This window comes from Nothobranchius furzeri, chromosome 3 (genome assembly GCF_043380555.1).
Source record: "Nothobranchius furzeri strain GRZ-AD chromosome 3, NfurGRZ-RIMD1, whole genome shotgun sequence".
NCBI classification, from domain to species: Eukaryota; Metazoa; Chordata; class Actinopteri; order Cyprinodontiformes; family Nothobranchiidae; genus Nothobranchius; species Nothobranchius furzeri.
The window spans coordinates 50,467,028-50,494,845 of record NC_091743.1 but is presented as its reverse complement, the minus strand read 5'-3'; the positions used below and the strand labels follow the sequence as shown (position 1 = coordinate 50,494,845).

At 40.5% G+C, this 27,818-nt stretch overlaps 4 protein-coding genes across 7 annotated transcripts; 3 read left to right on the top strand and 1 right to left on the bottom strand.

The window, feature by feature from the left end:
• On the top strand, positions 1-5,853 carry stx16 (syntaxin 16). 3 transcript variants are annotated; one of them, XM_015959612.3, is made up of 9 exons: positions 1-329; positions 2,276-2,287; positions 2,415-2,522; positions 3,190-3,330; positions 3,654-3,816; positions 3,948-4,036; positions 5,048-5,191; positions 5,286-5,366; positions 5,538-5,659. In XM_015959612.3, exons 1-9 carry the CDS (start codon positions 204-206, stop codon positions 5,640-5,642), a joined length of 969 nt encoding a protein of 322 aa, XP_015815098.1. In that variant the 5' UTR covers positions 1-203; the 3' UTR covers positions 5,643-5,659. The 3 variants fall into 3 exon arrangements, with proteins under 3 accessions (XP_015815098.1, XP_015815100.1, XP_070405389.1); XM_015959614.3 differs by lacking the exon at positions 2,276-2,287 and having other exon boundaries at positions 1-284; positions 5,538-5,853; XM_070549288.1 differs by lacking the exon at positions 1-329 and having other exon boundaries at positions 2,062-2,287; positions 5,538-5,853.
• Positions 5,854-7,172: 1,319 nt separating this feature from the next.
• eef1akmt3 (EEF1A lysine methyltransferase 3) lies at positions 7,173-17,347 on the top strand. The gene is made up of 3 exons (XM_015959615.3): positions 7,173-7,501; positions 7,587-7,698; positions 16,817-17,347. Exons 1-3 carry the CDS (start codon positions 7,340-7,342, stop codon positions 17,203-17,205), a joined length of 663 nt encoding a protein of 220 aa, XP_015815101.1. The 5' UTR covers positions 7,173-7,339; the 3' UTR covers positions 17,206-17,347.
• Positions 17,348-18,286: 939 nt separating this feature from the next.
• si:ch211-159e12.5 (uncharacterized) lies at positions 18,287-24,578 on the top strand. 2 transcript variants are annotated; one of them, XM_015959616.3, is made up of 3 exons: positions 18,287-18,424; positions 18,595-18,697; positions 20,867-24,578. In XM_015959616.3, the coding sequence occupies exons 2-3, from the start codon at positions 18,615-18,617 to the stop codon at positions 24,474-24,476; spliced, it is 3,693 nt and encodes a 1,230-aa protein (XP_015815102.3). In that variant the 5' UTR covers positions 18,287-18,424; positions 18,595-18,614; the 3' UTR covers positions 24,477-24,578. The 2 variants fall into 2 exon arrangements, with proteins under 2 accessions (XP_015815102.3, XP_054606033.2); XM_054750058.2 differs by lacking the exon at positions 18,287-18,424 and having other exon boundaries at positions 18,553-18,697.
• Positions 24,579-25,770: 1,192 nt separating this feature from the next.
• cnpy2 (canopy FGF signaling regulator 2) lies at positions 25,771-27,732 on the bottom strand. Its single transcript, XM_070549290.1, has 6 exons — positions 27,638-27,732; positions 27,395-27,501; positions 27,201-27,316; positions 26,585-26,782; positions 26,403-26,499; positions 25,771-26,305 (listed from the first exon to the last, which is right to left on the bottom strand). The coding sequence occupies exons 2-6, from the start codon at positions 27,492-27,494 to the stop codon at positions 26,262-26,264; spliced, it is 555 nt and encodes a 184-aa protein (XP_070405391.1). The 5' UTR covers positions 27,495-27,501; positions 27,638-27,732; the 3' UTR covers positions 25,771-26,261.
• Positions 27,733-27,818: the final 86 nt, after the last annotated feature.

The following is a 27,818-nucleotide window of genomic DNA, read 5'->3' as shown; positions in this document are numbered from 1 at the left end:
ACTACTTCAGGACTAAACATGCTTAACAAATCATTGTGACTCAGCTCGATTGAAGTCCACAGCATCCGTTTTATCGCGAGTTTTCCCTCATTCATCGCAGGTGAAGCTAAGTCCGCTGCGGCGTTAGTGGACGTTATTTAGCTAAATTTATCATTTGACCTGCACTTTGTCCTGGGTTAATTTAAAATTCAAGCAAGCCAGTCATGGCCACTAGGCGTCTGACCGATGCCTTCTTGTTAATGCGGAACAATGCGATCCAAAACCGGCAGATTTTGGCTGAGCAAGTGAGTACAAACGAGCCCCGTCTGAGTACACGTAGCAATGCTGCGGTGAGTGGTCTGCTTCGTTCTGACATTTTACTGTGTGTGTTTGCATGTAGCCAGTCACCGAGCCCCCCTAGCTAGACCCACCAGTGTTCTAATAGCTGACCTATAATAATCTGAACGGATTATGGGCTGTCAGTGTTTATGTGGCCTCTAGTTTCACCTCAGAAGAGATGGATGAGTCCTTCAGGTGATGAGGAAGAGGAGGACAGATTTCCTGCTGCAGAAAACATCTTTTATAGATTACTTACAGGAAAAATAACTTTAAATAGTAACTAAAATAAGGTGCTGAAGACATAAAGAGTATGTTACTTATTAGTAGAACGTGTGCTGTGGTTTATTTTAGATTAAAATGTCTGTGACATGCATCTGAAGCGGATATATTATTAATCTTAAGTAAGTTCCGGGATCTTTTCATTCACACTATTTATCTGAAGTAACCGTCTCCCAGATCAACTCACACATGGAGACAAAACAATAACACTTGGGGGTGCAAACAAAAACAAACCAGATCTAATTAGTCCAAATCACCACAGAAATTAACCAAGAGTTTAAATAAGATCAAAAACTTGTAAAAAAAATATGCATCTAATCAACTTATTTTTAACCTTGAAATACTACCTCGCTACATGTAAAATCATAAAAATAGAAAAAGCAAAGCTGAGCCAAAATACTCAAAAGTTGACATTCTTTTCCTGCTGTTGATAAAAACATTCTTTAATGTCATTTTGTTAGCACAATCGGGTCCTTGTCTGTGAAAATAACAAGCCTGTTGGAGAGACTGGCGTCAGAAAGGACTAACATGCAAAAATTCATTTAGTAGATTTTCTGTAAATGGTTTCTTGCTGGATGTTGAAAATACAGCTTAAGTCATGCTAGAAGCTCAGAGCTGTAGTCAACACGTAACCATTCACGTTCTGCTGTGAATATTTGTAGATGTATGTGTTTCTCAGATATCACACACATATGAGAAAGTCCTTTCAGTTTAAAGGCTTCCATTTACCAGAGAAAAATCAGAAATTTAACATTTAATACTCAGTTTTTCCAGATCTGACAACTATTATGGTAGTTGTTTTGCTGTTAGAAGTAAAAAAACAAACAAACATTTTTTCAAAGCCAGTGAATTTTAAAGAGCAAGTCACCCCCAAATCAATAATTTTTTTCTGATAAACTATATAAATGTGTGTCTAATCGTGCTACAGACACGTGTAGTCAGTAGTTTTGCACTTTAGTGCATGTTAGTTAAAATTTTAATTTTCTGCCTGAAACTGTCAGAGTTGTGCCGTTGTCAGGTAAAAACTCTTCACTGCATTTGAATTTAAATCTGCCACCGCTATTGGCTAAGAGGTATGCTGTGATGTAAACTGGTACATTATGATGTCACAATGTCGTGAGTGTGTGTATTTGTTAGTGGCTCCACCCTCTCGGCCTGCTAGGCAACAGCATTTGTTGCATTTTTCAAACATGAATTGGGAGTGATATGCTTCTTGTAAGGGGTGACTTGCTCTTTAAGTACCGGTAGTCAAAATTGTGCATTAACACCAGAAAATGGTCTAGAAAGCAACAGTTCTATTTGTTTAAAATCCAAATACTTTCACACAAGAGACGTAATCATCCAAAATGGATTGTTAGGATTTTAATTAATGAATTAAATAATCTATTTTTAACTTTTCATCAGCTAATCCAGTCTGGATTACTTTTTCTAATTTTGCTGCTGCTCACACAAAATGATTTAGGAGTTTCGATGTGTCAGAGTTTCTGTACTTACACTAGCTGTTCATATGTGAATACTGTTGATCTGACATTAGCTTCAGTTGCTAGGAGTGAATACAGAAACCCTGTTTTGGGGGGATTGCTGCTGATTTTCGGGGTCTTAATCTGTTGTTCCTTTTATTTCCTGTCTTCGTGTTTCTGTGCTGGCTGGAAACTCTGCTCTCTGACAATCACATTAGGAGCTTGATGAGGTACTGTTAGTTCTCTTCACGTCACAATCTAATAACTCCTGCTGGAGGCATAACATCTAGGATCATGGTCACACTGTTATCTTGTTATATAAAACACTTCAATGTAATTATTTTTGTTTTATTTGAGATGGCTGATGACCGCATGGCTCTGGTGTCCGGCCTCAGTCTGGATCCTGAAGCTGCCATTGGTGTCACTAAAAAACTGCCTCCCAAATGGATAGACGGGGTCGATGAGGTAAAATGCAACATTTGTGTCCATTCAGAAAAATGTTTCCAACAGAAAATGAACTGAATACATTCTGTTAGCAGATCTCAAACCACCGTCTTGTGGTACAAGTGCTTTCTCTAGTGGTGCCAAAGAGAAATGCTAAAATCTTACCAGGTGCATTTCTCTATTGGGAGTCGTAACTGTGTGTCATGGATTTTATCAATATGTTTATCAATAACCCATTTCCTGTAGTCGAAGAGAAAAAGAAAACAATGAACAGACAAGTCAAACAGTTATAACTGTGGCATAATGCACGAGACGAAATGCCCTGAACATCTGGTCCAGTGTTTCCCTTACATAGGCGTAGCTAAAATCCCAGCGCCACGCCTGCAAGATCCCGTTTTATAGATTTATTTAATTAATTAATTAATTAATTTTTTTTACGCTGTTTACCGAAGAAGCAGCGGGAACTACTACTCTGTTGTTGCTTGTGATCACAGCCGGCAGGCAGCAAGGAGGAGGAGGCAGGGCAAGGTGGTTACAGCTAGGGATGAGCCGCGTATAAAGCATTTTTATTAATTCATTCATTAATAAACATAAAATTTCCATAACGCTGTGCAAACCAAGGAGCTAAATATTTTCTGAGATTGTCCATTATTGGAATAAAATGCATTTTCCTACTCTAATGTTTCAGATCCAGTATGAAATCACACGAATCCAACAGAAGATGAAGGACCTGGCTCTGCTTCATGACAAGCACATGAACCGTCCCACTCTGGATGACAGCAGCGAAGAGGAGCATGCTATAGAGATCACTACACAGGAGATCACGCAGGTGCAGCCAGTAACCAGTGTTGGCATGAAACCTTTTACATTTAGGGCGTGAAACGTGTTTTAGGAATTTGTTTTTGTTACTTAACTGAATTGGATTCAGGTTGATGGCCTAGAAATGGCAGATATTTATTTCATATTTTAAGTCATTTATGCTGTTTATGTCCTTGGTATTTTCTGTTACCTGTGTCACTGTATATGAGCAGGGGTTTTCCAGCTGTTCAGTCTAAAGAAAAAGTAAAACAGCTTGTTGATCCATATCCCAGCCGTAGTCTGATCTGCTGTGGATCTGTTTGTGCAGGCTCATCATTTTAATGTTCCCTACAGATGTTTCATCGATGCCAGCGAGCTGTGACGAGCCTGCAGTCCCGTCGGGGCCACTGCACCGAGCAGGAGGAGAGACTCCTGACAAACGTGGTGTCGTCTCTGGCTCAGAGCCTGCAGGACCTCTCCATCAACTTCAGACACACACAGTCTGGCTACCTAAAACGTAAGAACAGCTCTGAAGTTCATCCTAAAGCAGTTTTTAATCCTTTAATGTCATCTAATCATCCTGTCACTGGGGTATTGGATTTCCTTCTCATGTTGTTTTATTGCCCCATACACGTGTTTACATGACAGGTATGAAGAACCGTGAGGAGCGTTCCAAACACTTTTTTGACTCGGGGCCATTAATGGAAGAAGATGAAGAATTAGCTCTGTATGACAAGGTGAGAGGCCTCCCAAAATGGAGGCCAACCATTTGCCGATATATTAAACTTTTTTCTATATCGGCTGAAATAATTTTTGAAAGCCATTTAAAAAAATAATAATAATAAAAAATTAAAATTAAACATTTTAATAAATGAAGAAATCATGCCACCACTACTAGACTGAAGAAAGGACCCGAACAGTGTTGCCAACTGTTTTTGACTGAAAGTAGCAGAAGTTCCCCCCAAAAGTCGCTAGATGCCGCCAGATGACGTCACGTGCTAATTTGCATACGACGCAATGATGTCATCTGGTTTGTGTGATGACGTAACCGGTCTTGTAGAGTAAATCAAATAAAACCCGCGTCATTTTATTAAAAAAATTTAATTTTTTAAAATAGATTTTATTAAAATAAAACCCCCATAGAATATAAAACGGCAGCCTTTAAAACATCAAGGAAAGTTGGCACAAAGCAATGGAACGAATATTTCTATTTTGTCTGAAGAGAATGGAACTCGTAAACACAAAAATATTAAATTGATAGGAATGTATGCATGACTGAGTTAAAATGAATTTTCTCTTGTAGTTTTCAAGTGCCTTGAGATGTATTCTGTTGTGATTCAGTGCTATATATTGACCTAACAGATAATATATATATTTTTTATTGTTTGGTTTTGTTGTTTTTAGTACTTTAATGTAAAAAGAAGCAGGCCATATTTAGTATTCAGAAACATAACATGCAAACTGCCAATGACCTGAGGTGTTTGTCTTACAGTATTATTGTTTTTTTAATAAAAGTTTTAAATATGCTACGTTATCAAACTCATCATAGAGTTCCAATGTTCCTTGAATGCACCACAAGTGGTGTGAGAAGCCATGTGTGAGTGCGACGCTGCCTGCCAGTGCCAGCCGAGCTCAGCTGCCGAAATACAGCAGGATGGCGGAAGGAGTGGTCGCCCTTTATGTAGCTCCGGTTTCTATCTCAAATAATGTTTGTTTTAAACTTGAGTATCTGATCGTTGAACTTCCAGGGCTTCACAGATGACCAGTTGATGCTGGTGGAGCAGAACTCTGTGATGGTGGAAGAGCGAGAGAGGGAGATCCGACAAATAGTGCAGTCCATCTCAGATCTCAATGAGATTTTCCGAGACTTGGCTGGAATGGTGGTGGAGCAGGTACTTAGTATACCATCGAACCAATAACGATGATAATTGTCAGAAAATAAAGGATCCACACACAGATGTCTTATGTTTGTTTTCTCTCTTTAAGGGCACTGTCCTCGACAGAATCGACTTTAACGTGGAGCAGGCTTGTGTGAAAACAGATGATGGATTGAAACAGTTACAAAAGGTAAACCTAGTAGATTCGTGTGAATATGTAATTCTCACTGACCTGAATGGATTTCCTTTGCCAAGGATGAGCAGAAATGTTCTTGTAAAGCAGGAAGATTGAGTTCCAGTGAGCTATTAGTTTATATCATTAATCTGACATTATTTTCTCTCTATTTGTTTTGTTTTATAGGCGGAGCAGTATCAGAAGAAAAACAGGAAGATGCTGGTCATTTTAATCCTTTTTGTTATAGTTATTGTTCTAATTATTATTCTTTTTGGAACAAAGTTTAAATAATCCATTCCTATGGCTTGTGTTGCCTGTCTGAGTGTTTTTGTTGTGTTATGTGGACTTGGACTCAGTTCTGCTCCGAACAAACGTTTCTGCCTTTCATATCCACCAGGAAGCATCAAGAAGAATTTTACGTCTTTTCTGGTGCTCTGCAAGCTGCGTGGAGATGCTCTGCTTACATTTTAACAAAAAAAAAAAAAAAAAACAGTCTGGTTAAGATATATATTTTTAATCAAATGGTAACTAAGAGTGCTAGAAGTCTGCTGAGCCTCGACCAAGTCGACACGTTTGAGTTGAAAGAAGCCTTTTGTTGTCTGACCATCGATGTTAAAACTTCTGCTTAATCAAAGCACCGATTGTGATTTCTGTTTTCATGAAGGTGAATCGTTTCCGTCTAAAATGAAATAGATTTAGTTTCTGTGGGGAAGAAGAGTGAACAAAATGAAAAACAGTATCCAGCAGGTGCAGTTTCACTGCTAATTTACTGTCACCTAAACGTTACATCAGTATTTGTTCTTGAAAATATTTAAAAAAGTCTTATTAGGGATCTTCTAGCTACACTTAGAATAGCCACTTAGTAGCAAAACACTTCAGATTAGAGGACCACTTGTTTTATTTTCATGTGCTACTTTAATACCAATTATTCGGTTATTGATGCTCCATGTTGGTCTGAGTGCGTAGCTGTGATCCACCTATGAGTTTTAAATTTGGCTTCACATTTGATGCACTTTTCCCAAGTGCTTATTTTAAAAACACTACTAAATTCCATGGTCTTTACATAAAGTGCTACCTTTTAATCCTGTTGCAATTTGCACATACTGAGGCTTGAGATGAGGGGGTGCTGTGTTATGATGTTACTACTGTCACCTGTATGTTATATATAAAGAATTATTTATTTTCTGATAAATAATCCAGAGGTATTCTGTTTCTGGTAGGTTTGCTGTATATTGAGTAGATTATGTCTAATATGAACGCAACAGTTGTTCACTGAATGAAAACTGTTATTTTGTTCGATGCAGGCAGACAATTAAATGCCTAATAATTTTATTAATATCGTTTTTGTCCCATCGCTACATGTTGTGTAAAGACTGAAGATAAGGAATGAAGAGATTTATTATCTGTACTCAACTTTCCACTTTATACACCTGATAAATCATCTTTTTGTCAATGATGTGCAGTTTTGTCTATATGGGAGAAAACAAGTTATGTCCTAGTGGTACTATATAAATGCTCTGATTTTCAAAGTAAAGCAGTTAAGGAGACTTTAAAAAAAATAAACCTGAAATGCCATGTTCTGTGTGCTCTATGGGAACTGCATTGTCAATTATACAAAAGTATGTATATATAATTAAAGTTGTAGTACTTTGAAACATACCTTTTAAGGCAAGCTGCTTGTGAAAGCTGATCCTATCTTTAAAAACGGAAACGAGTTTTATTTCAAATTAAAAGCCGCGCTCATCTTAAATGATGCTAATCCTTATTGTGATTTAACAGATTTATCCAATGGCAGAGCATATAACGTGAACGTTACCGGGATGATCAGTTAATTCCATATTTTACCATTAAATATAGTGAAAATAAAGTGAAGTCCGCTGAAACATTTCCTCTGGAAGCTGACCGGACCGGAAGTAGTGTAGCCTCACCAGGCGGCTCGTGCTATATTTAAGTAGCACTTCTTCGGCTTTGTTTATCGAGCCTTGGTCATGACTTCTGTTGAAGATGAGGAGGACCCGTTCCCTGTGGAGGACTGTCTCTTTACTGAGACATTCTCTCAGGACATTGTGTACAACCTGATGGGCGAAGACCTGCGGATAAAACAGGTGTTCGGCGCCAACCTCGGCGTGGCTGCTCCGGTCTGGGAAGCTGTAAGGCTGTGGATGACTGTGACTAATCCGTGGACATTTGTTGGGAAGGCTGTGTAGTATCACGTCCATTTATGTGTGTGTCCAGGCGTTACACCTGTGTCGTTACCTGGAAGAACAGTCAGTGGAGTTGAGAGGAAAGCGGGTTATAGAGCTGGGAGCTGGTACAGGTGTTGTCGGGATTTTAGCTGCACGCAGAGGTACGTTAGCGTCGTGACGTCGTCACGTAAACAATCCGTGTGTTGCCATCTAGTGGTTCAACATGGTAATGCATGCAAGTATTTCCGTCTGCAACACCGAGGATCCAGTTTAGGGAAAAGGTGATTAGTTGGATTATTTATTGCATTTTCTAATTTGAAAGTCAATGAAATAACCCTAGAACGACATAAAGAGATGAATATTACCTTTAGAATTTTTAATACAAATGTTACATTATGACATGAAGTGAACACTTATGAAGACAAAGTGTATATATTGTAAAAGAAATAGAGGAAAATGACATAAAACACGTAAAATACATTTGTAAAGTATCCTTACAGGAGACTACAATCTCACATCTTTTATAATAAAATACAAAGCTGCTAAAAAGTAAAAAATTGACTAATGAAAATTTGGCTGTTTAAACCTGTGGAAAAACATTTTTGAGGTCTGCAATGACATCTGAGCAGCTGAGCACTGTTAAATGATTGATTTATGAAATCTTGAAACAAAAATTTCCACTGACCACATCTTTTATAATACACTAATGATTTATTCCAATTCAGTGGGTTATTTTGTCAGCTTCGAAGTGCTGTCTTTGTTTTCCTGTAAGTTTTATGGTTTTTGTGCTACATGTGTCGAGGACTGTGCCAGCTTTCCTCCATTTAAACCTCTTATAAAAAGGCTCTTGTGGCTGACAGATAGCTGAAATGTTCTCCTCATAGCTTCTAGAACATTAATGGTAGGCACACAAGATTTCACACAGATGACCACCTGGGAGTCTGGGGATCGAATCCTGATTGGACAATTATTTTTTTTTATATCCGCCACAGATCTCTGTGAAGAATTCACAAAATTGACGGCTTCAGCAATGCTGTGCTACTCCGTGGATTTTCTCTTACTTGTTTTGCAAAACATGTCCTTTTTATTTCTCCACCTCACCCACAAGTACCTCAATTTCTGCTTCTGTGAAATTGCGCTTCCTTGATCTGCCTTGATCTACGGTCGCCATGTCATCAGCGGAGCGCAGCAACAGCCGGCTTATGTATATGCATGAGATCCACAAGGCACTTTGCATTGACTGCTTATGGCAGTAAGTGGGCGTGGTGAGGGCGGGATGTGACTAAAATGTAGTTGAGAACCTTTCTAGATAGTTTCTGATTTATGAAGCGGAGATTGCGTGTAGCTGTGCGTACTCCATGTTTGAAATATCACAAACCTACGTACTTGGCGTAAGTACATTTTTTTTGCTGAGCTTAACTACGGTTTTAGTAAGGATTCTACGCAATGTTTGATAAGAGACTCCTGCTCTCTGATTGGCTGAGAATGTACAACCATTTTCTGTCCAAGCAGGATCGAGCACCCACACATGATACATCAAATCGACCGGCTTGGTCTCAGGAATCTTGCATTAAATTTTAAATGCGTTATCTGTCACCATGGTAACAAGCTTAGCAACGACATTTCATACATTTTAGACACTACTGTATCAAAGTAATTTAACATGCGAACATTATTTAAACTTTTAAAAAGGTCATGGCACATTGAACATAAGCATATTGAAGTAGATTTCTGCCATCTGTTACCATGGTAACACAAGTGCATAAGGATATCCCTAAACAAGTCTCAATGAAATGAATGTGAAAAGCTTAATATTGAGCCTATGACATACTGCTGTTTCTTATCTTTCTGAGCTCGATTCACTTAAAACTAGCAGCATAGCTGACATTTTAACACTAGTCAGAAGGCAGGAACCGCCCCCTCCTCCTTCACTGCTCTCTCATTGACTGAGAGTTTTCAATCATCATCTGCCTAAAAGGAAATATGCACCCACACATATGATACATCAATTCAACCTGCTTGGTCCCTGAAGTCTTGTATTAACTTGATCATGCTTTTTGCTCAGCAGCACCCAGACTTTGGAATTCCCTCCCAGGGCATCTGAGGATACCACAGACTATTGGTGCTTTTATTTTTTATTAATTTTTTTTTTAAAATATTTTTATTGAAAGAAGAAAACAACATTACTTGCAATTACCAAAATACAATTAACCTTTCTTCATTTTTTTCTAGGTAAATAACAACAATCAGACAAAACAACAACAACAGAAAAAAGGGGGGACAAGACAATTAGACAAAAAAAAAAAAAAACATACCAACCCCCCCCCCCCCCCCCCCCCCCCTTCTCCCCCGTCCCACACAGATCAACACAACCGTCAAGCATATTACCGGAATATAACAACAACAGAAGTACAATTAAACAGGTAATACCTCTAAACTAGTAAAATAAGAGATAAAGGGTTGCCACTTATGAAAAAAACTGGCCGTGCACCCTCTCAGCGTATATTTAATTTTTTCAAGTTTTAAAAAAAACATGACATCTTTAAGCCACTGGGAAACAGTAGGACACTTAGCAGACTTCCAATGTAACAATATTAAACGTCTCGCTAATAGGGATGTGAAGGCAATGATATCCTTTTGTGTAGAGTCCAGTATAAGTGAGCGGTCAGGAATCCCGAATACCGCAATCAGAGGACAAGGATGAAGAGTTACCCCAAGAACAGTTGACATAATAGCAAAATACCCTGTCCAGAAACGTTGTAACTCAGGACACAAAAAAAACATGTGGCTAAGGTGACAAGGAGAACCCTGGCATTTATCACATTTATTTTCCACTTCCGGATACAGTTCAGAAAGTCTAGACTTAGAGAAATGCACCCTATGAATGACCTTAAATTGGATAAGTCCAAGACGAGCGCAGGAGGTGGAAGATCGTACTCTTGCTATAGCCTGTTCCCAAGACTCCTCATGTATTCCAATTCCCAGTTCTCCTTCCCATATATCCCTAAGCTTAACCTTAGAGTGGTTACTAAGAGACAGAATAGCATCATAAAGTTTCGATATGGTTCCTCTGTGATGAGGAATAAAATTTAACATAGTTTCCCACCGCTGTTCTGGAGGTAAAAAGGGGAAATTCGGGAAACACTTGGCAACAAAATTTCGAATTTGAAAATAGCGAAACAAATGGGTAATAGGGAGATTATAACGAGAAGACAAATTGGGAAAACTATCGAAGACACCATCCACATATAAATGTTTAAACTGTCCTATACCCTTGTCACACCACACTGAGAATGTCGTGTCCAAAAGTGAAGGGGGAAACAAATGATTGTTGGTTAGAGGACCCGAAGAGGATGGCATTACAAAATTATTGTGTCGTCTAAACTGAAACCAGATTTTGAGTGTGTTAAGAACCACCGGATTATCAGTGTACAAAGAGGGTTTTACGGGTAGAGAGGAATAGAGCAAAGCTGGTAGAGAGGAGCCCTTACATGATAATAGCTCCAATTTACACCACGATGAACCAGAAGATTTTAGCCAGTAGCAGAGTTTTTGAATGTGAGCGGCCCAGTAATAAGCTAGAAAATTAGGTAATGCAAGTCCTCCACTAAATCTGCATTGCTGCAGCAACGTTTTAGAAACCCTAGGCGGCTTCCCTCCCCAAATAAAAGAACCAATAATCTTGTCCAGTGAAGCAAAGAAATGTTTAGGCAAGAATAAGGGAATTGAGTGAAATAAAAATAAAAATTTTGGTAGGATATTCATTTTAACAACATTAATCTTACCGATTAAAGAAAGCGGGAGATTACCCCATCTTTGAATATCAGATGTGATCCTAGATAAAAGAGGGGACAAATTTGCTGATTTAAGGCCAGATAGAGAGCGAGTCACGTTAACCCCTAAGTACTTAAACCCAGAGGGACTAAGACGAAAGGGTAGAACGGACTGTTGGAGTTGACGTGCTGCCGTATTAACAGGAAAACACTCACTTTTCCCTAAATTTAATTTATAACCTGAAAACGAGCTGAAGTTCTCCAGAATACTTAAAACAGCAGGAATGGAGCGAGCAGGGTCAGTCATATATAATAACAAGTCATCCGCATACAATGATACTTTATGTGTAATTCCATTACGGGGGATTCCCTTGAATCCAGAAGAAGATCTTAATGTAATGGACAGCGGCTCGATGGCAATGGCAAAGAGTAAAGGTGACAAAGGGCAACCTTGACGACAACCACGACCCAGCGCAAAATAATCAGAATAAACATCATTAGTATGAACACTGGCTTTAGGGGATGAATAAAGAAGCTGAATCCAAGAAGTGAATTTATCACCAAAACCAAATTTCTTCAAAACTGCAAACAAGTATTCCCACTCCACCCTATCGAAAGCCTTTTCAGCATCTAAAGAAATCACAAGTTCAGGAAGTTGAGATAGATGCTTTGAGTAAATAACGTTAAAGAGTGTACGGGTATTAAAAAATAATTGCCGTCCCTTTATAAAGCCATTCTGCTCTTCGGAGATAATTTGAGGAAGCACATCCTCAAGGCGAGACGCAATTACTTTAGCCAATATCTTTGCATCGGCATTAAGCAGAGATAATGGCCTGTAAGAATTACAGGAAGTTGGGTCCTTGTCATTTTTAAGAAGGAGCGCTATGGTGGCCTGCGTGAAAGTAGGAGGTAATGAACCTGATTCCAAGGACTCGTTAAACACAGACAAAAGCAAAGGTGCCAGTTTACCAATAAATGTTTTATAAAATTCAATAGGAAACCCATCCGGGCCTGGGGCTTTATTAGACTGCATAGCTGTAATAGCTTTTAATACTTCATCAGCAGATAGTGGGGAGTCCAATTGCCCGGCCTTCTGAGTACCGATAACCGGGTTTGAAAGAGACTGAAGAAATTCATTCATTTTAGCTTTATCCGTGGGAAATTCTGACTTGTACAACAGAGAGTAAAATGCTTTAAAGGTAGAGTTAATTTCCAAAGGATCTGTAGTAATATTGTCGTAAGAGTTTTTAATACCAGGTATCACACGTGAAGAGGCCTGACGTCGTAACTGATGCGCCAACAAGCGATTAGCCTTGTCACCGTATTCATAATATGAGCCACGACTGCGTAGTAATAAGTGCTCAGCCTCTTTGGTTGACATAAGATCAAATTCGGCTTGCAAATCAAGGCGCTGCTTGAGTAATTCTGGAGAAGGATTCAGTGCATAAATTTGATCAAAGTTACTAATTGCCACCGTAAGTTCTTTAAGCCTGGCATTAATCTTTTTATTAGTACATACAGAATAAGAAATAATTTGACCTCTCAAATAGCATTTAAGAGTCTCCCACAGCAGAGAATATGAAACAGAATCATCCCGATTAAACAACAAGAACTCGTCAATAGAGCTTGAAATAAATTCACAACATTCTTTATCAGCCAAAAGGAGAGAATTAAATCTCCAAAGAGGAGGGCTACGTTTATATGCAGAGAGTTGAACATCTAACAGCAGAGGAGAGTGGTCAGATATCACAATACCAGAATAGTCGGAGTTAGTAACACATGAATTGAGAGTTCTATCGATGAAAAAATAATCAATCCTGGAATAAGATTGGTGGACCTGGGAGAAAAACGAAAATTTTTTGATTGTAGGGTTGCGAAGTCTCCATGGGTCAACAAGGTCATTCTGTATCATAAAATCTGAAAATGTTTTAGACATAGATGATGGAGTCAAATTACGAGGACCAGAACGATCCAAGCTTGGAACAAAAACACAATTCAGATCACCACCAAAAATAAGCAAATGTGTATTCAGAAAGGGGATGTTACTTAGTAATTTATTAGCAAATTCAGTATCATCAAAATTCGGGGCATATACGTTTACCAACAAAACCTTTTTCTGCATTAGGGTGCCAGCAACAATTATGTATCTACCGTTCCCATCAGCGATAACATTGGTCGAAGAGAATTTAACTTTCTTATTGATGAGAATGGCCACTCCTCTAGCCTTTGAATTGAAATTTGAGTGAAAAACCTGACCTACCCAAGGACAATATAACCTATGTTGATCCTTAATACGGAGATGAGTCTCCTGTAAAAAGGCTATGTCAGAATTCAGACGTTTCAAGTGAGTGAAAACCTTAGATCTCTTAACAGGGTTACCCATACCTCTGATATTCCAACTAATAAACCTAAGAGGCGTACCTGACCCAGCAATGCTGGGGTCTATATTACCATTAACCATTCATAAAAAGGAGAAAAAAAAAAGACAAAACCAAGATGCAGGTGGCCATGAAGAGCCAAGTGGGACAGCCCCCCCCCCCAACCCCCTCCCCCCCAACCCCCCCCCCCCCAACCCCCTCCACCCCCAACCCCCCCCCCCCCCAACACACCCCAAGTCTCCACAAAATAAAACAAAGGAGACAGCAGTGTACCCCAAAGTAGCAAAAAAAAAATGGTTCACAGAAGTGATTGGACTAACTGACGTCTAAATACAAAATAAAAGCGAGAGAGGGAACAAGAGAGAGAAAAGAAAAAAAAATGAACCACAACCTCTCGCCAACTTCTCTACAGTATGACAGTGTGCGCTTAACAACATACCACCTAGTCCTTTGAATATAATTCAGTCTCATTAGATAACAAGGAAAATAAAAGGAACCAGCACACCAACAGTATAATAACTGGCACAGCGGTCTAAGAAAACAATGCACAGGTGGCGTTAAACCTAACGAGAGCGTGAGCACATAGTTACATTACAGCATCAAACTAGGAGGCTATTCAGGCTCACCCAGAGATCAAAGTTTTAACATAATCACTTGCCTCTTCTGCTGAGACAAAGTCCCTCTCAACACCCTTGTATGTGATGCGGAGTCATCCTGGATGAAGCAGGCCGTACCGGACGCCTTCAATGCCACGGAGTTGCTGCCTGACCGTATTGAATGCAGCACGAGCCCGTGCCACCTTGACGGTGTAGTCGGGGAAGATTGAGATGGTTCGGTCTCCAACTTTAATCTGTCGGCGTTCTCTAGCACGTCGTAAAATGTCAACACAATCAGTGTGGTAATGAAACCTGCATATAATAGCTCGTGGTCGGTCGCCAGGTTTAGGTGTAGGCTGGAGGGTCCTGTGTGAACGATCCAAAAGCGGCTCCTTCCCCAGGTCGAATGCTTCTTTTAGCAGGGAGGCTACGGCAGCAGTGGTGGACGTGCCCTCTGGTACTCCTAATATCCTAACATTGTTGCGCCGCGACCTGGACTCCAAGTCTTCACACTTGTTTTCCAGCTTGGCTACATGAGCAGTGAGGGTCTTGATAGTAGTCTTCATCTCAGCAACATCATCAGAGCAAACAGTCAGTGCATGCTCCATCTCCTTGACCGTACCTTTTAGCTCGGACATGGTAGAGTCACTGGCAGCTTTATCGATCGCCAGCTGCGTCTTCACAGCCTGCAGGTCGAACTTAATGGTGGACAAAGCATCACCCAGAGTGTCATGAAGTTCTTTTTTAAAAATGTCAGCAATATCATTCCTCAACGAAGCAAGCAACTCGACCTTGAGAGCCTCGATATCAGGATTAGCTTGGCTCAAGGGAAACTTTGCCGGAGACGGCGGCTCACTCGAGGGTGTGGCCGCGGTTTGCAAACCAAGCTTCAGTTGTGTTTGAGTAGCATTGCGGGTTTTAACATTTTTTGCTGACATTTTATGCCGAGCCGATTAAAACGTCCCAACAAAATAATTCAAAAATCAGAATTAGGACAAGAAATATGATCAAAAAAGCGCAAATGAATAACAATTTAATCGAAGTCGGCAGGAGCTCCCAGACTCGCGTCCTACTCCATCCTCTCCGGTGCTTTTAAATCTGGTCTTAAAACTTATCTTTTAACCAGAGCTTTCGGGTTAAATTAGCTTTGTAGCAATTTGAGATTTGTTTCAGATGTAAAGTGCTTTATAAATCAAATGTATTATTATTATTATTATTATTATTATTATTATTATTATTATGTGTTCTGCGTTACAATGACAACATGCTTAGCAACATTTAACATTTTAGACACAACTGTATCAACATACTTTAATATAGAAATGTTATTCAAAGTTTAATAGTCATGTGACATTGTGCATTGCTTTCTTAAAGCAGACTCCTGTCATCTGTTACCAAGGCAACACAAGGAACTACAAATCACTTTAACCAAGTCTCATAGGAATGAATATTAAAAGCTGAATATTGAGCCAATAACAGACTCCAGTTTTTGATCTTTTTGAACTATCTGTACTTAAAACTAGATACAAGTTCAATTTGATTGACCGTCAGAAGGTGGGAAAGTGCCCCGCTCCCTCCCAGCTCCCTGATTGGTTGAGAGAGGTCAATCATCATCTGGCTAAATGGAATTACATACCCACACGTGATACATCAAATCGATCGGCTTGGCCTAAGGAATCCATCCACATATAAATCCATCCATCCGTCTGTCCGTCCATCCGTCCGTCCATCCATCCATCCATCCAAGAAACCATCTAACATCCATCCAACAATCCATCCAACCATTCATCCATCCCATATCAAGTCTGAACATATGTTAATCTATCAGTTTCAGATATCAGCAAACGTTTCTAAATTCAGTTAGGCCACTTGTAAAAATGTACCCATTAAACAATTTTCATTCAAATGCCAGCTGTTGAACATTTCAAATTTCTAGTTTTTAATCAATGTTCAAAGATTAAAGTTTTATGCTGTTTAGCATGTTTTGTCCATACTTCACCTATATTCTGAGCTTTATTACACTTGGTGATTTTTGCTTCTAAATCTTTAAATACATTCAGCTCATTTAGACAGTTTAGCTTAGTTTCAGCTTCACTTCAGCTATTCAACAACTTCAGCAATCAGTTACCAAATTTAGCATAAGCTGCTAATTTCACAGTTCAGCTAAATGTAAAGATTAAAGTGTTAAACTTGTCCAACTGAAATAAAAGGTGTTTAGACATTTTAGCTGTCCAGATTTTTATACAATGTTCACAGATTTCAGTTTTTTGCTATTTAGGATTATTTTTCTCCATTCTTCACTTACTTTTTGTGCTTTATTTCCTTGTTAATGCTTTTTGCTTCTACATCTTTCAACACATTCATCTCATTTTGACAGTTTTGCTTACTTTCAGCTTCAGTTCAGCTGTTCAACAGCTTCAGCTTACAGTTTCAGCTATCCAGCATTCAAACAGCATTTCTGCAAGAAATGCAAATTTTTCTAGTATTTTTTTTATTGTCGTTGCATCACATTTGGCTTATAATTTGTTTCAGGTGCTGACGTGACCCTTACAGACCTACCTGTGGCTCTCCTACAGCTTCAGGCCAACGTCTCTGCCAACAAACCCCCTGATGGTTGGCCATCTACCCCTCCCACCATCCTCCCTCTGTCCTGGGGCCAGGATCACCTAAACTTCCCCTCTGACTGGGATCTGGTGCTTTGTGCAGACATCGTCTACCTCCCAGAGACGTACCCACTGCTGGTGGAGACGTTGGCTCATCTATGTAAAAATGGAGCTGTGGTGCTTCTGTCGTCCAAAATGCGCAAAGAACACAAAACTCCAAGTTTCTTTGAGGAGTTCCTGCCGAGCAGATTTGACGTGGAGCTTGTGCATCGTGACGATAAACAAAACAACAACATCTATAGGGCATTTCCACTGTGATAGTAGGACTCAGTTATTATTGAGATACGTTGTTGCAGTTGAACCAGTGTTTCAGATCATGTTGAAACATAATGTATTTATATTTTCACTCTGGATATTATATTAACAGATTATGTTTTTACAAATAAAAAGTTCTGACAACATTAAAAAGTATTGATTTAGACTTATTATTTGACAGCTGTCTTCAATTAGAGCCCATCCATGATAAATACCACAGTATATATATATACATTTTTTTTATTTTACTGCAAACAATTCTAGAACAAACAAGACTTCTCTGTGAGCAGTGACTGATGTTCCAGTGGTTTCTTGTTGATATTCTGAATATTAATAATTTTTTCCTCAACAGCTGAATGTTATTCTGTTAAATTGATTGTATAAAACTCTAAATTAATCTCATTTACGTGTACTTTGTCCATGGGTTGCAGCAGATTGGGCTCCCTGCAGGCTGCCGTCTGTCCTTCATCCCCCTCTCTGCTGATGTACAGGTTTTCTGTTCAGGAAAGGAAAGCCTGTTTGTTACGCTGGAGAGTTTAAAAGAAAAGGAGACAACCCAACTGCTGTCCGTCACTCCTGCTGCTGCAGTTCAGCCAACAAAACAACAGATCCCTATCTCACGCCTGCCCAACACCTCCCACACGACTGCTGGAAAACAATCTCATCAGTGGATTTGTTGTTGAGCAGCTACTGGGCACATTCATAAACCTGCACGCTGCTGGGAAGTCTACGTGTGTTATCAATAACAAACATACTTATTAGTCATAGAAAGATCGAAGTATGAAGGACACTAAAAATGCAATTGTAATAATGTTTTATGATAAATAACAGCAACATCAGTATTAAAACGGAATACAAAAGACAAAAAGTTTTTTGTTAATTTTACATTTTGTTTCTCTTGTTTTCATTTTAGTGAGTTTAGAAGTAAATAATAAGGATGTTATGTATAAAATAAAGTGTAAAACTCTTGACACGATGTTTGAACTGCACACGTTGGCTGTGTATGTGTGTGTGTTGTGTGTGTGTGTGTGTGTGTGTGTGTGTGTGTGTGTGTGTGTGTGTGTGTGTGTGTGTGTGTGTGTGTGTGTGTGTGAGTGAGAGAAAGGAGTAGGAGGGGGGACTGAAAACCACCATCCTCTAAAAACACTGTCCTGTTTGGACTTCATTAGACATCATGTCACCTCATGGGCAGTGAGAAGAAGGATCTGAACAGCAGCCTCAGGTCTGTGTTGTGTCTGTCTGATTATATCTAAAATATTTATGTTAAGTAATCTTTGACTTTGCTCAGTGTCTCAAATTACACCTCTAAACTTATAGTTCTGTCTAAAGGTTCAAATTAAAGTTGCGGGGGAAAAGGAAAATGTTTTGAAATATATATTTATTTTATTTCAGATCTCTGGGGGGATTTCACGATGGATTTCTGGTCAGACAATCAGGGACAACCACATGTTTACACCAGATATGGTACTGCTCCTGGGATAAACTGTGTACACAAGTAAGTTGAGCAAAAACCAGAGGCGGATCTAGACATTTTTTACGAGGGGCAAAGGGTGGGCCTAAAGGTCTAGACTGGGTGGCAGTGCTGGACTTCTTTGTTGAAGTATGTAAAAAAATAAATGAAATAGACTCCTTTATGTAGTTGGTGTCAACCAAAAACCCACAAGACACTTTAAAACTATGTGTCATAATTGATGCTCAGATAATTATTAAATAAGAAAAATAAAGATTCTATCAAATGTGTGTGAATGACTGACTGCACGCACTTTGGAGTCCTCTGACTCAGAAAGGTCCTATTTAAGCTCAGGTTATTCATAATTTATGATAAACACACAAAACACATTAAATGTAATTTAAGGACACAATAATATGGGAGCAATGCTCCACAACAAAGGGGCAGTTGCCCTCTTGTTGATCCATCCCCAACATAAACACTTTCTAAGAAATCATCAAAGGGTTAAAATGAGTCATTTTTTTCTTACTTTTTACACTTTTACTTTAGAATTTGTCTGACTTTCATTATCTGATGATACGTAATCCAATACAATATTATTGATATAACATTAATGTTGTATTTAATGTACATCTGGACTAATACTGTTGTAGTCATTTAACATATTAAAAATAATCACAGTGAATTGTGTATAGTTCATCTGAAAACAGCACAAGGAAAAGATATCAAATGCTGAAAATGAGAATTTAATCCATAAATTATTAATAAAATTTTAAAGTTAGAACACTCTTGTCTCGTCTCATCTTCTTCCGCCTATCCGGGACTGGGTCAGAGGCAGCATCCCAACTAGGGAGTTCCTATCTCATGACCATAGGTGAGGACTGGGCGGTAGATGGACTGGTAAATCGGAAGCCTTGCTTTCCGGCTCAGCTCCTTCACCACAACAGACCGGTTTAGCATCTGCATCACTGCAGACGCTACCCAAATCCGTCTGTCGATCTCCTGCCCCCTCCTTCCCTCCCTCGTGAACAAGGACTCACCCACTGCTCGCGACGGGGAAGCCTGTTGTTCATTTAGCATCCAGGAGAGAGCAGAGCAACTCTCAGCTAGTAGAAACTAACCATTAGCATTAGCAACTCCACAACATGGCAGAACTCCTCCAGGCTAAAATGTCAACATTGCAATATAAACAAAGTCAGTGGAAGAGTCACATTGTTTTTAACCAATCAGAGACGAGATGGTAAAAATGGTAAATGGCCTGTATTTGATATAGCGCCTTCTAGAGTCCTGGAACCCCCCAAGGTGCTTTACAACACAATCACTCATTCACCCATTCACACACACATTCACACACTGGTGGGGATGAGCTACAATGTAGCCACAGCTGCCCTGGGGCGCACTGACAGAGGCGAGGCTGCCGAGCACTGGCGCCACCGGTCCCTCCGACCACCACCAGCAGGCAACGTGGGTTAAGTGTCTTGCCCAAGGACACAACGACAGCGACAGACTGAGCGGGGCTCGAACCTGCAACCTTCCGATTACAGGGCGATCTCTTAACTCCTGTGCCACCGTCGCCCCACGACAGTCAGGAAATAAGACTCCAAATCCTGTCATCCTCTGCTCACCTTTCCTCTGGCTCGCATCTAGGAGCACCAGAGCTTTTTTCCCCCCACAAAGATCTTTTCAAAGCAATAATTTATCCTAGAGACCACTACAAATGTATGGAAATGAGGGAACTTGGTCTTTAAAGTCCAAGCTTGGCTCCACCCACTTGGTGACATGGTTCCATTCTATTGGCTTAGTACAAGGAAATGTGAAAAAGACGTGGCTGTGCGTCACACTCCTATTTCTATATGAAAGGTTGTGAATATCAGTTAGTGGATAAACAAGAAAGTCCAACCTCATTACCAAACAGTTTGTCCCTAAGATCTGATAGAAGGCTGCAGGTCATGTGAAGTGACCAAGATCACACTCCGAAATTACACAAATTATCTACAAATATTTAACCCCTATAAAAGCAGAGAGACTGGAGTGCCTTCAGGCACAGACACCTCTGGTACAATTAACACTGAACAACAATCAAGCTGCAAGGTGTCCTTAAGGGAAGTTTTGATATTTCATCTTTATGTTTTAGAATAGAGCTTAAAGGATTAGCAAATGTCCACAATCTGACGTGCTGTCATATTTTCTTTGTAACTTCTGTTTTACTTACAGCTGTCACGACAGACATGAAAGAGAGACCAGGAACTGGACTGTTGCAGGATCAAAAACTGCTCCACACGGGTACACACACTGGATGGATCCCTCCATTTCTTCCCCCCACCTCCCTGTTATGTTGGACTCTTGGCGCCACCAGGTGGAGTATCAGCAACACAAAGGCAGTGACAGGGAGTGGGCGTCTCATAGAGCTGTGAGGGACTATGAGAGAGGATATACGAAGGACGGGTGGCAGCGGAGGTGGGAGCCCAGCAACACACTTGGTTGTAACCAAGAATTTCCTGCCAAGAGAAACGACAGCAGCTATCGAGAGCTGGAGGCTTGGGCGGCGCGGTACAGTCACTCACTGCCAAGGAGGAGACGTTTAGAGGCTGAATTATTGGGAACCTCCCAGGGGCTGGTAGGGAGGGACCCCAGATACAGGACAGGACCTCAAACACACCTGCAGCATGTCCAATTAGCTCCATGCAGCATGGTATCTGAGCTGTGGGAGAGAGGACGCAGACAGCACGCTCCATCAACAACTCCTGCCCCTGACAGAAATTACATGAAGGAAAACTCCAGCTACCAGAGGGGAATATTCAGCCAACCTCCAGAATATGTGGGTCCTCCTCCCTACAATAATCCTCTTAAAACCTCCCCTATAAAAGACCACGATGACACAAGTTTGGAACAGCTTGGTAAGAGACAAGTCTACTGGTCACAGCTGACACCCAGAAAGCAAGCTGGCGCTGCAGATGTAGAAAATAGGGAATTCAGGAAGTCTGTAGAAAACAAAAGCTGCCACAAGCTGGTAGGCTTAAAACAGGAGGAGGCTGCTTCACAGGAAGCAAATCTCACGAAAGCTCAGAAATCTCAGATGCTGACAGGAAGCATGTCGGCTCTACAACATCCAAGCAGAAAGCAGGAAACAAGCTCAAAGATTATCGAAGGAAGGAAGTTCAGACTAAACAAAAAAACAGGTGGGATGACCATTTTCTGCCTCGTGTCTCGAATCGCCGGTGCCTCTGGAACATCGTCTTTGCCGGTTTGCACCTCCCAAACATCCATTCAAAGTCCAGAAAGAAGAGAGGTTTCTTTTGATCTAAAGGACAGATCTGAGATCAGCCAGCTTGCAGATGAAGTGGACTTCAGAGCACCAAGCTGCACAGGAAAGGAGATGCTTGAGGACAATCTAGGAGACAGAGATGTTATCTCCCTGGAAAACATTGCTGAAAATAATGATTCTACAAGCGTGGGACAAGCAGGACCATCGGTGCAGCCTGTGTCCCTCAGATATCCTTTATGGAGAGAGCCTGGTTCTACGAGTTCAGCTGTGAGTAACCATAAGATGGACAAAGACGTAAGCAAAGTGAACACTGAGGACAGGAAGGGTCTACTGGTTATAGACACAAGCTGTGTTGTCGTTAAAGTGGAGCTGATTCCTTCACCCAAGAAAGTGCCTGTTCAAAATTCGTTCTCTTCTACAAATGATCAACCTTTTATTTCCTCTGACTTAAACCAGCAGCTGGAGGACGACCCGCCAAGTCAGCAAAACAAAGACGCTTTAAAAACGAGTGAAGCTCTGGAAACTGATCTGGGTTCGGAGAAAGAGAAGAAGGTAGAAAGTGACGTCCCTTTGCCCAGCGTCCAGCCACCTCTGCTTTCTGAACCAGACACTTTGGAGGAGCGAGCTGAAAGAATCCTTGGGATCTGTCTAACCGACGGTGTGGTGGAGCAGCAGCCTGAAGGAGAAGAACCGAACTTTGACTTGAAGGATGAGGAAGCGGAGCTGTCTCCGGAGGACGCAGAGACACAAAACCCTGCTGAGGTTCTACAACCTGAGGAAACTGACTGTTTGGAAAACAGTAAGGACTTCAGACCTCTGGTAGCAGAAGATGAAAACAAGGGAGTGGCAGATTTGTCGCAAGACACTGCTGATCAACATCTTAAAACTTCCATTGAAGAAGCTGATGAAACACAGCTTGAATCCACAAGTAAAACAGATCAGAAACAAGACAAAACTCTCCTTGTTGAGGATGAATCTCCTAAATCTCCTGACTTCTCCCACTCTTTGTTTCCTCCTCTCCATCCTTCATTTTCTTCAGCATTAACAGAGTCAAACACACGGGTACAGCTCGATCCTGACCTGGTGACATCTTCAGCCCTCACTAGCACCTCACCCTTCTCTTTGCTGCAGCTTCCCTCTCCTCCCTCTGAATCAGCGGACTCTTCCTTTGACTTCACTTCTCACACAGACCAGCTTCCAAGTCCTCCTCCTCTTGAAGCAACAATTCCAGCTACTGATGAAGAATCTGGAGCTGAACACGAGCATGAAAAGAGTGAAAGCAAAATCAACAGGGACTCCCTTACCTCAGACATGAAGGAGGAAGTGATGTCACAGCAGAAAGATACAGGTGATGCAGCTAAAGAACCGCAGAAGCACCCAGATGTCAAAACGTTGCCTCAACAGCTTGGATGTGGTGAGGCTGAAGATGAAAAGTCTTCTAAAGAAAGCAACGAGGGCGTCACTGATATCATACAGACACCTGAAGCAGAAGAAGAGAGGGAAGAAAATCCAAGTGACGGTCAAGACGTCATCCTTCTCCAACAGCAATGGGAGTTTAACCAACATGAGGATGTTTTACGCCTAGAAGAAAGCGATGCCATTCAAAGTTGTGATCTTATTACAGGCCTTAGTCAAGACACAAACGCGCATATTCAGATAAATACTGAAATCTTGCTAACACACGTCTCCATTCCCTCTCATTCATCAGCTTTAGAGGAGGAGTCACTCTTAGGTGAGCTCCCACTTCCCAGCATCCCAACTCTTCCTTCTGCATCTCCTGAGTCCAAGAAAGACCGTGGTCCTCTTTTGGAAATGGTCTCGGTCTGTAATTCACCACTGATTGTTGACATTCCTGCTGCACATACTGCAGAAATCACTACTCCTGTTTTTGATCTGGACCCTTGTGACGAGTCCACCCAGTTCCCATGTTCTGCCTCCTCTTCACCCCCCGTTTCACCTCCGACTACCACTTCACACGATGAAAACCTTTCTCCACACTTTTCTCCATCTGCTGCACACAAAGAAAAAGCTCAGTATCCAAAGACTCTTCGGGACGTGGTGAATCACATCAGGAAGCATACGGCGCCCGACTCCGAGAGCGAAGACGAGGAGGTGAGCGAGCTGTGGGACCCGGAAGTTGTTTGCGAAGATGTGAGTTATTTAGATGTGGTGGTGGATAAAAAACTTGAGAACTTGGATGAAGTAGGAGAGCCAGATGTTTTAAAGAAACGTGCTGAGATAGGACACATGGAGGAGGACGGGAAGGAGCCACACGATGATGAAGACACTCAGTCCTGCGGCGGTCCCAGCCGCCACGTCTCTGATGACAGAGTTCTCATAGTGGATGAGAAAACTAGACTTCATGCCAACATAGAGAGGAGTAATGAGGAGTTTGACTCAGCTCAAGGAGACATTTGCTGCTCTAGTGATGCACAAGAGGAAACCTCATCTGGAAGTGAAGAGGAGGCGGAGCCAAATAAATCTGGTGACAGTGAGGAGCATCCAGCGGAGGAGGAGAATGTGACAAACCAGACAGATTCTAATGAGGTCAAAGGTTAAGATTACACAACTTTAATCTGATCCTATGTCAAATCTGTGTTGAATTTAATAACACTTGAAAATATTTTACTAACAACCTTTATTACATATTTGAAACTAGTGTCAAGTACTTGTACTTCATCTCTAGTATCGGTGTCGTTTTAAAAGCTTTTATTTTCATTTGCTGAAGGGTGAAAACAAGGACTAGTGAGGTTATATCTGCAGCTTTAGAGACGTGTTGTAGAAATAGATCAACAGGTTGTTTTGTCGTGTGCTGATTAAGTTTAGTACAAATAAAGAAAAGCTTGACAGATTACATTATATTCAATAACTTCATTACTTTTTAAAAGATTTATTTTTGTTTGCATTTTAAATTCTGTCATCCTGTCCCTCTAAACGTGATTTAACATAAAATGAGCCATCATCAGGTGTACCTCTTATGCATAAGAATGATCGGATCAGAGACCAGATGTTTGATGACGTAGAAATATATTTAATAAAAAGATATCAGAACTTAAAGAAGATGACACAATCCTCTTCAGACAAATAAAAAACCGTTTGACATCAAATAAATTTCTCTTTGGTCTTGATGCTCATATAGCAGTAAAGGTTATAAATATAAACAGAGATTTCAGCTTTCCTGGTAGTGTTTAACCAAAGAGCAATGTGACAAAAACTATAAGTTACTTAGAAGTTAAATACATACATAAAGATAGCCTGCAGTTGAGCCTCTTGATTTTTCTGTTTGCTAAATCAAGCCAAATGACTCTTCTATTAGCTGATGGTTTACAAATTCAGCCAGTTTACGCATCATTCAAATATAATAATAAAAAAGACAAATGAGAGTGTTTTAAAATAACTAAGAACAGAAAAGTTTTAAAATAAACCACAAAATAACTCCTGATTTAATAAAAGTAAAATAAAAGGTTTTAACGGTTTTCTATGTTGCCTGTTTTAAATTAGAATATATATGTAAGGAAATTTGGGGACTTTTCCTTATAATTTTTGCTTTCAGTGTCTACTATCAATATATTCAATAATGCATTTACTAAACTGAACAGAAAGCTACATTCTGGTGCAGAACCACATCACTGTTTCAATAAAATAGCAGAGATTCTGAAACATTTTGTGCTTTAAAAGATGCACAAACAACAAGACCAAGTTCACGGATGTCTGGCGGGAACTTCCTTAAAGTCGTGTAAAATTACCAGAGATTATCAGCTAGAAGGCACGTTTCTGTCTTAACTCTAATGAGACCAGTCGACAGTTTAACCCAACGGAGCATCTAATTGAGCAACACAAAAGTGGACTAGAGTGGACTGAATTTAAACTTTAATAAAAAAAATAAACTGAAAGCATCATTTGGCATCAAATGACAAATTCACTGATGAATGGGCAGAAGGAATGTAGATCCACTGGAAATAATTTCTAATAGCTGCTTTGAGTCTGAACATGTATGTTCTTGGCTTTGGGAGGAAGTATCTGGCACTGAGGATGAATGAAGACATTAATGAAAACAGAATTAGACCCAAAAGCAGGTCAGAAAAGCTGAATCTACAGGAAAGTCCAACTTATATTTGCAGATTCACAGTTTGAATTCATGAAAATCCTTAAAAAACAGAACAGTCCTCACACGAGGCAGCACAGACCAAATAAAGTTACAGTATAAGGAGGCTCCAAGTGATCCTAAATAATCTGTAATATTACAGTAGTATTTATCTGCACCATAAAAATGTTTAGAAGTGAAAACAGAAAAGGTTACAGCACCAAATTCCTGCTGAGGAGAGACGGCAGTTGAGCTGAACATCAAAGTTCGTCGTGGGGCATCGTTAGAGCGTGGTCACAGAGATCTGCAAAGGCCAACAAACAAAGAGATAATCAATTTATTCTAAACACCGCAGCAGAGCTAAACAATGGAAATGAGGATGAAACAAAAATAAACCAGACCGGTTCTCTTGCTGCAGAGTTGGTCTTTGATATTTTCTCTTTCGTGAGCAAAGAATTCAATTATTTCATCTTCATGATGTTCAACGATTGTTTCACACTAGAGAAACAAACCATACAGCAGATTAGAATGAAAGCGCCGTTATTAGTTTCTTCTAGAAAACTGCACAGAAAACTATACTCACTGCAAATTTTAAACTTGATGTAACTCTGGAATCCAGCGTGGCCTCGGACAGGTCCATGGACTCGCCGCTCCGAGATTTGACCCTGATGTAAGACTTCCTGTCTGTGGAAGGGTCGGTGCGCTCCCCGTAGTCCTGCATCCTCTCACACACACTCTCCATCAGCTCCAGGAGGTTCCCTTCAGAGCGAGCCAGAGGAACCTGGGGGCAGAAGAACACACACGAGGCTATTGGCACAATCCCGATTATAAAAGCTCGTTTTTCTTTCTGCTGTTAGCAAAAAGTTGCTGCTTAAATCACATTTGTGAACATTTTCAACCAAAAGTTATATTTGTGTAAAAATCGGTCTTCTAAAAATAAACTCTCAACAAATATCCTCAAACATCTTTGTTGAAAATGTAACCATCGATTTATTTATTTTTTTTAATGCATCAATATTTGTTCGTTGTTTTACTTTAAAAGTTATATGTGGTGAAGCTGGGCATGTTCTGAAACATGAATAAAATGTTTATTTTTAAAAAGAAACCTAAAAACCTGCTAATGCGGCTAAGATTTCCATAGATGCTGAGACGCAGCCTCCATCCAAAGAGGGATCATGGACACCTCATGGTTGTCTCACCTCTCTGATGGACTGACTCCCGTCCGGATTAATCCTGAAGGATCCCGTCTGGATCATTTTCTTGGGATCTATCTGGGAGATGGCCCACTCCATCTCATCCACCAGAGCCCTGCAGGCTGAGGAGGAAGCAGCAGATGCATGAAAAGCTATCTAGTGAGCGGAGACTGATCGATAGAGGACGAGAACACACATACCTCCACATCTGATGTCCTGTCCTTGTCTGGCAGCCTGGCTGAAGCTCAGGAGGAGACAAACGACTACACATGATGTGAGCAGGAGAACGGATTCCCTCATTTTGGGTCTAAATGAATGCACACATTTTACTCATTTATCACAGGCTATGCTAGCAACCATTTGCATCCTGTCCTACAACCTTAAACAGACACGTGACTAAAAACAAATCAGAGTTTCGAAATCGTTTTATTCATATTACTTACTGGACAGCTGACAGTCTTTTCCACGCTGTTCCACAACATTCGGTAAAATGTGATGACGTTGCTTCAGGAGATGATAAACGTGAGGCAGTGACAACAGCGCCCCCGCGTGGCGGGAGGAATCCTCTCCTGCATCTGCACGATGATCTGCACAGGTGGGAATGGTGGGAAAAACAATCTTGAT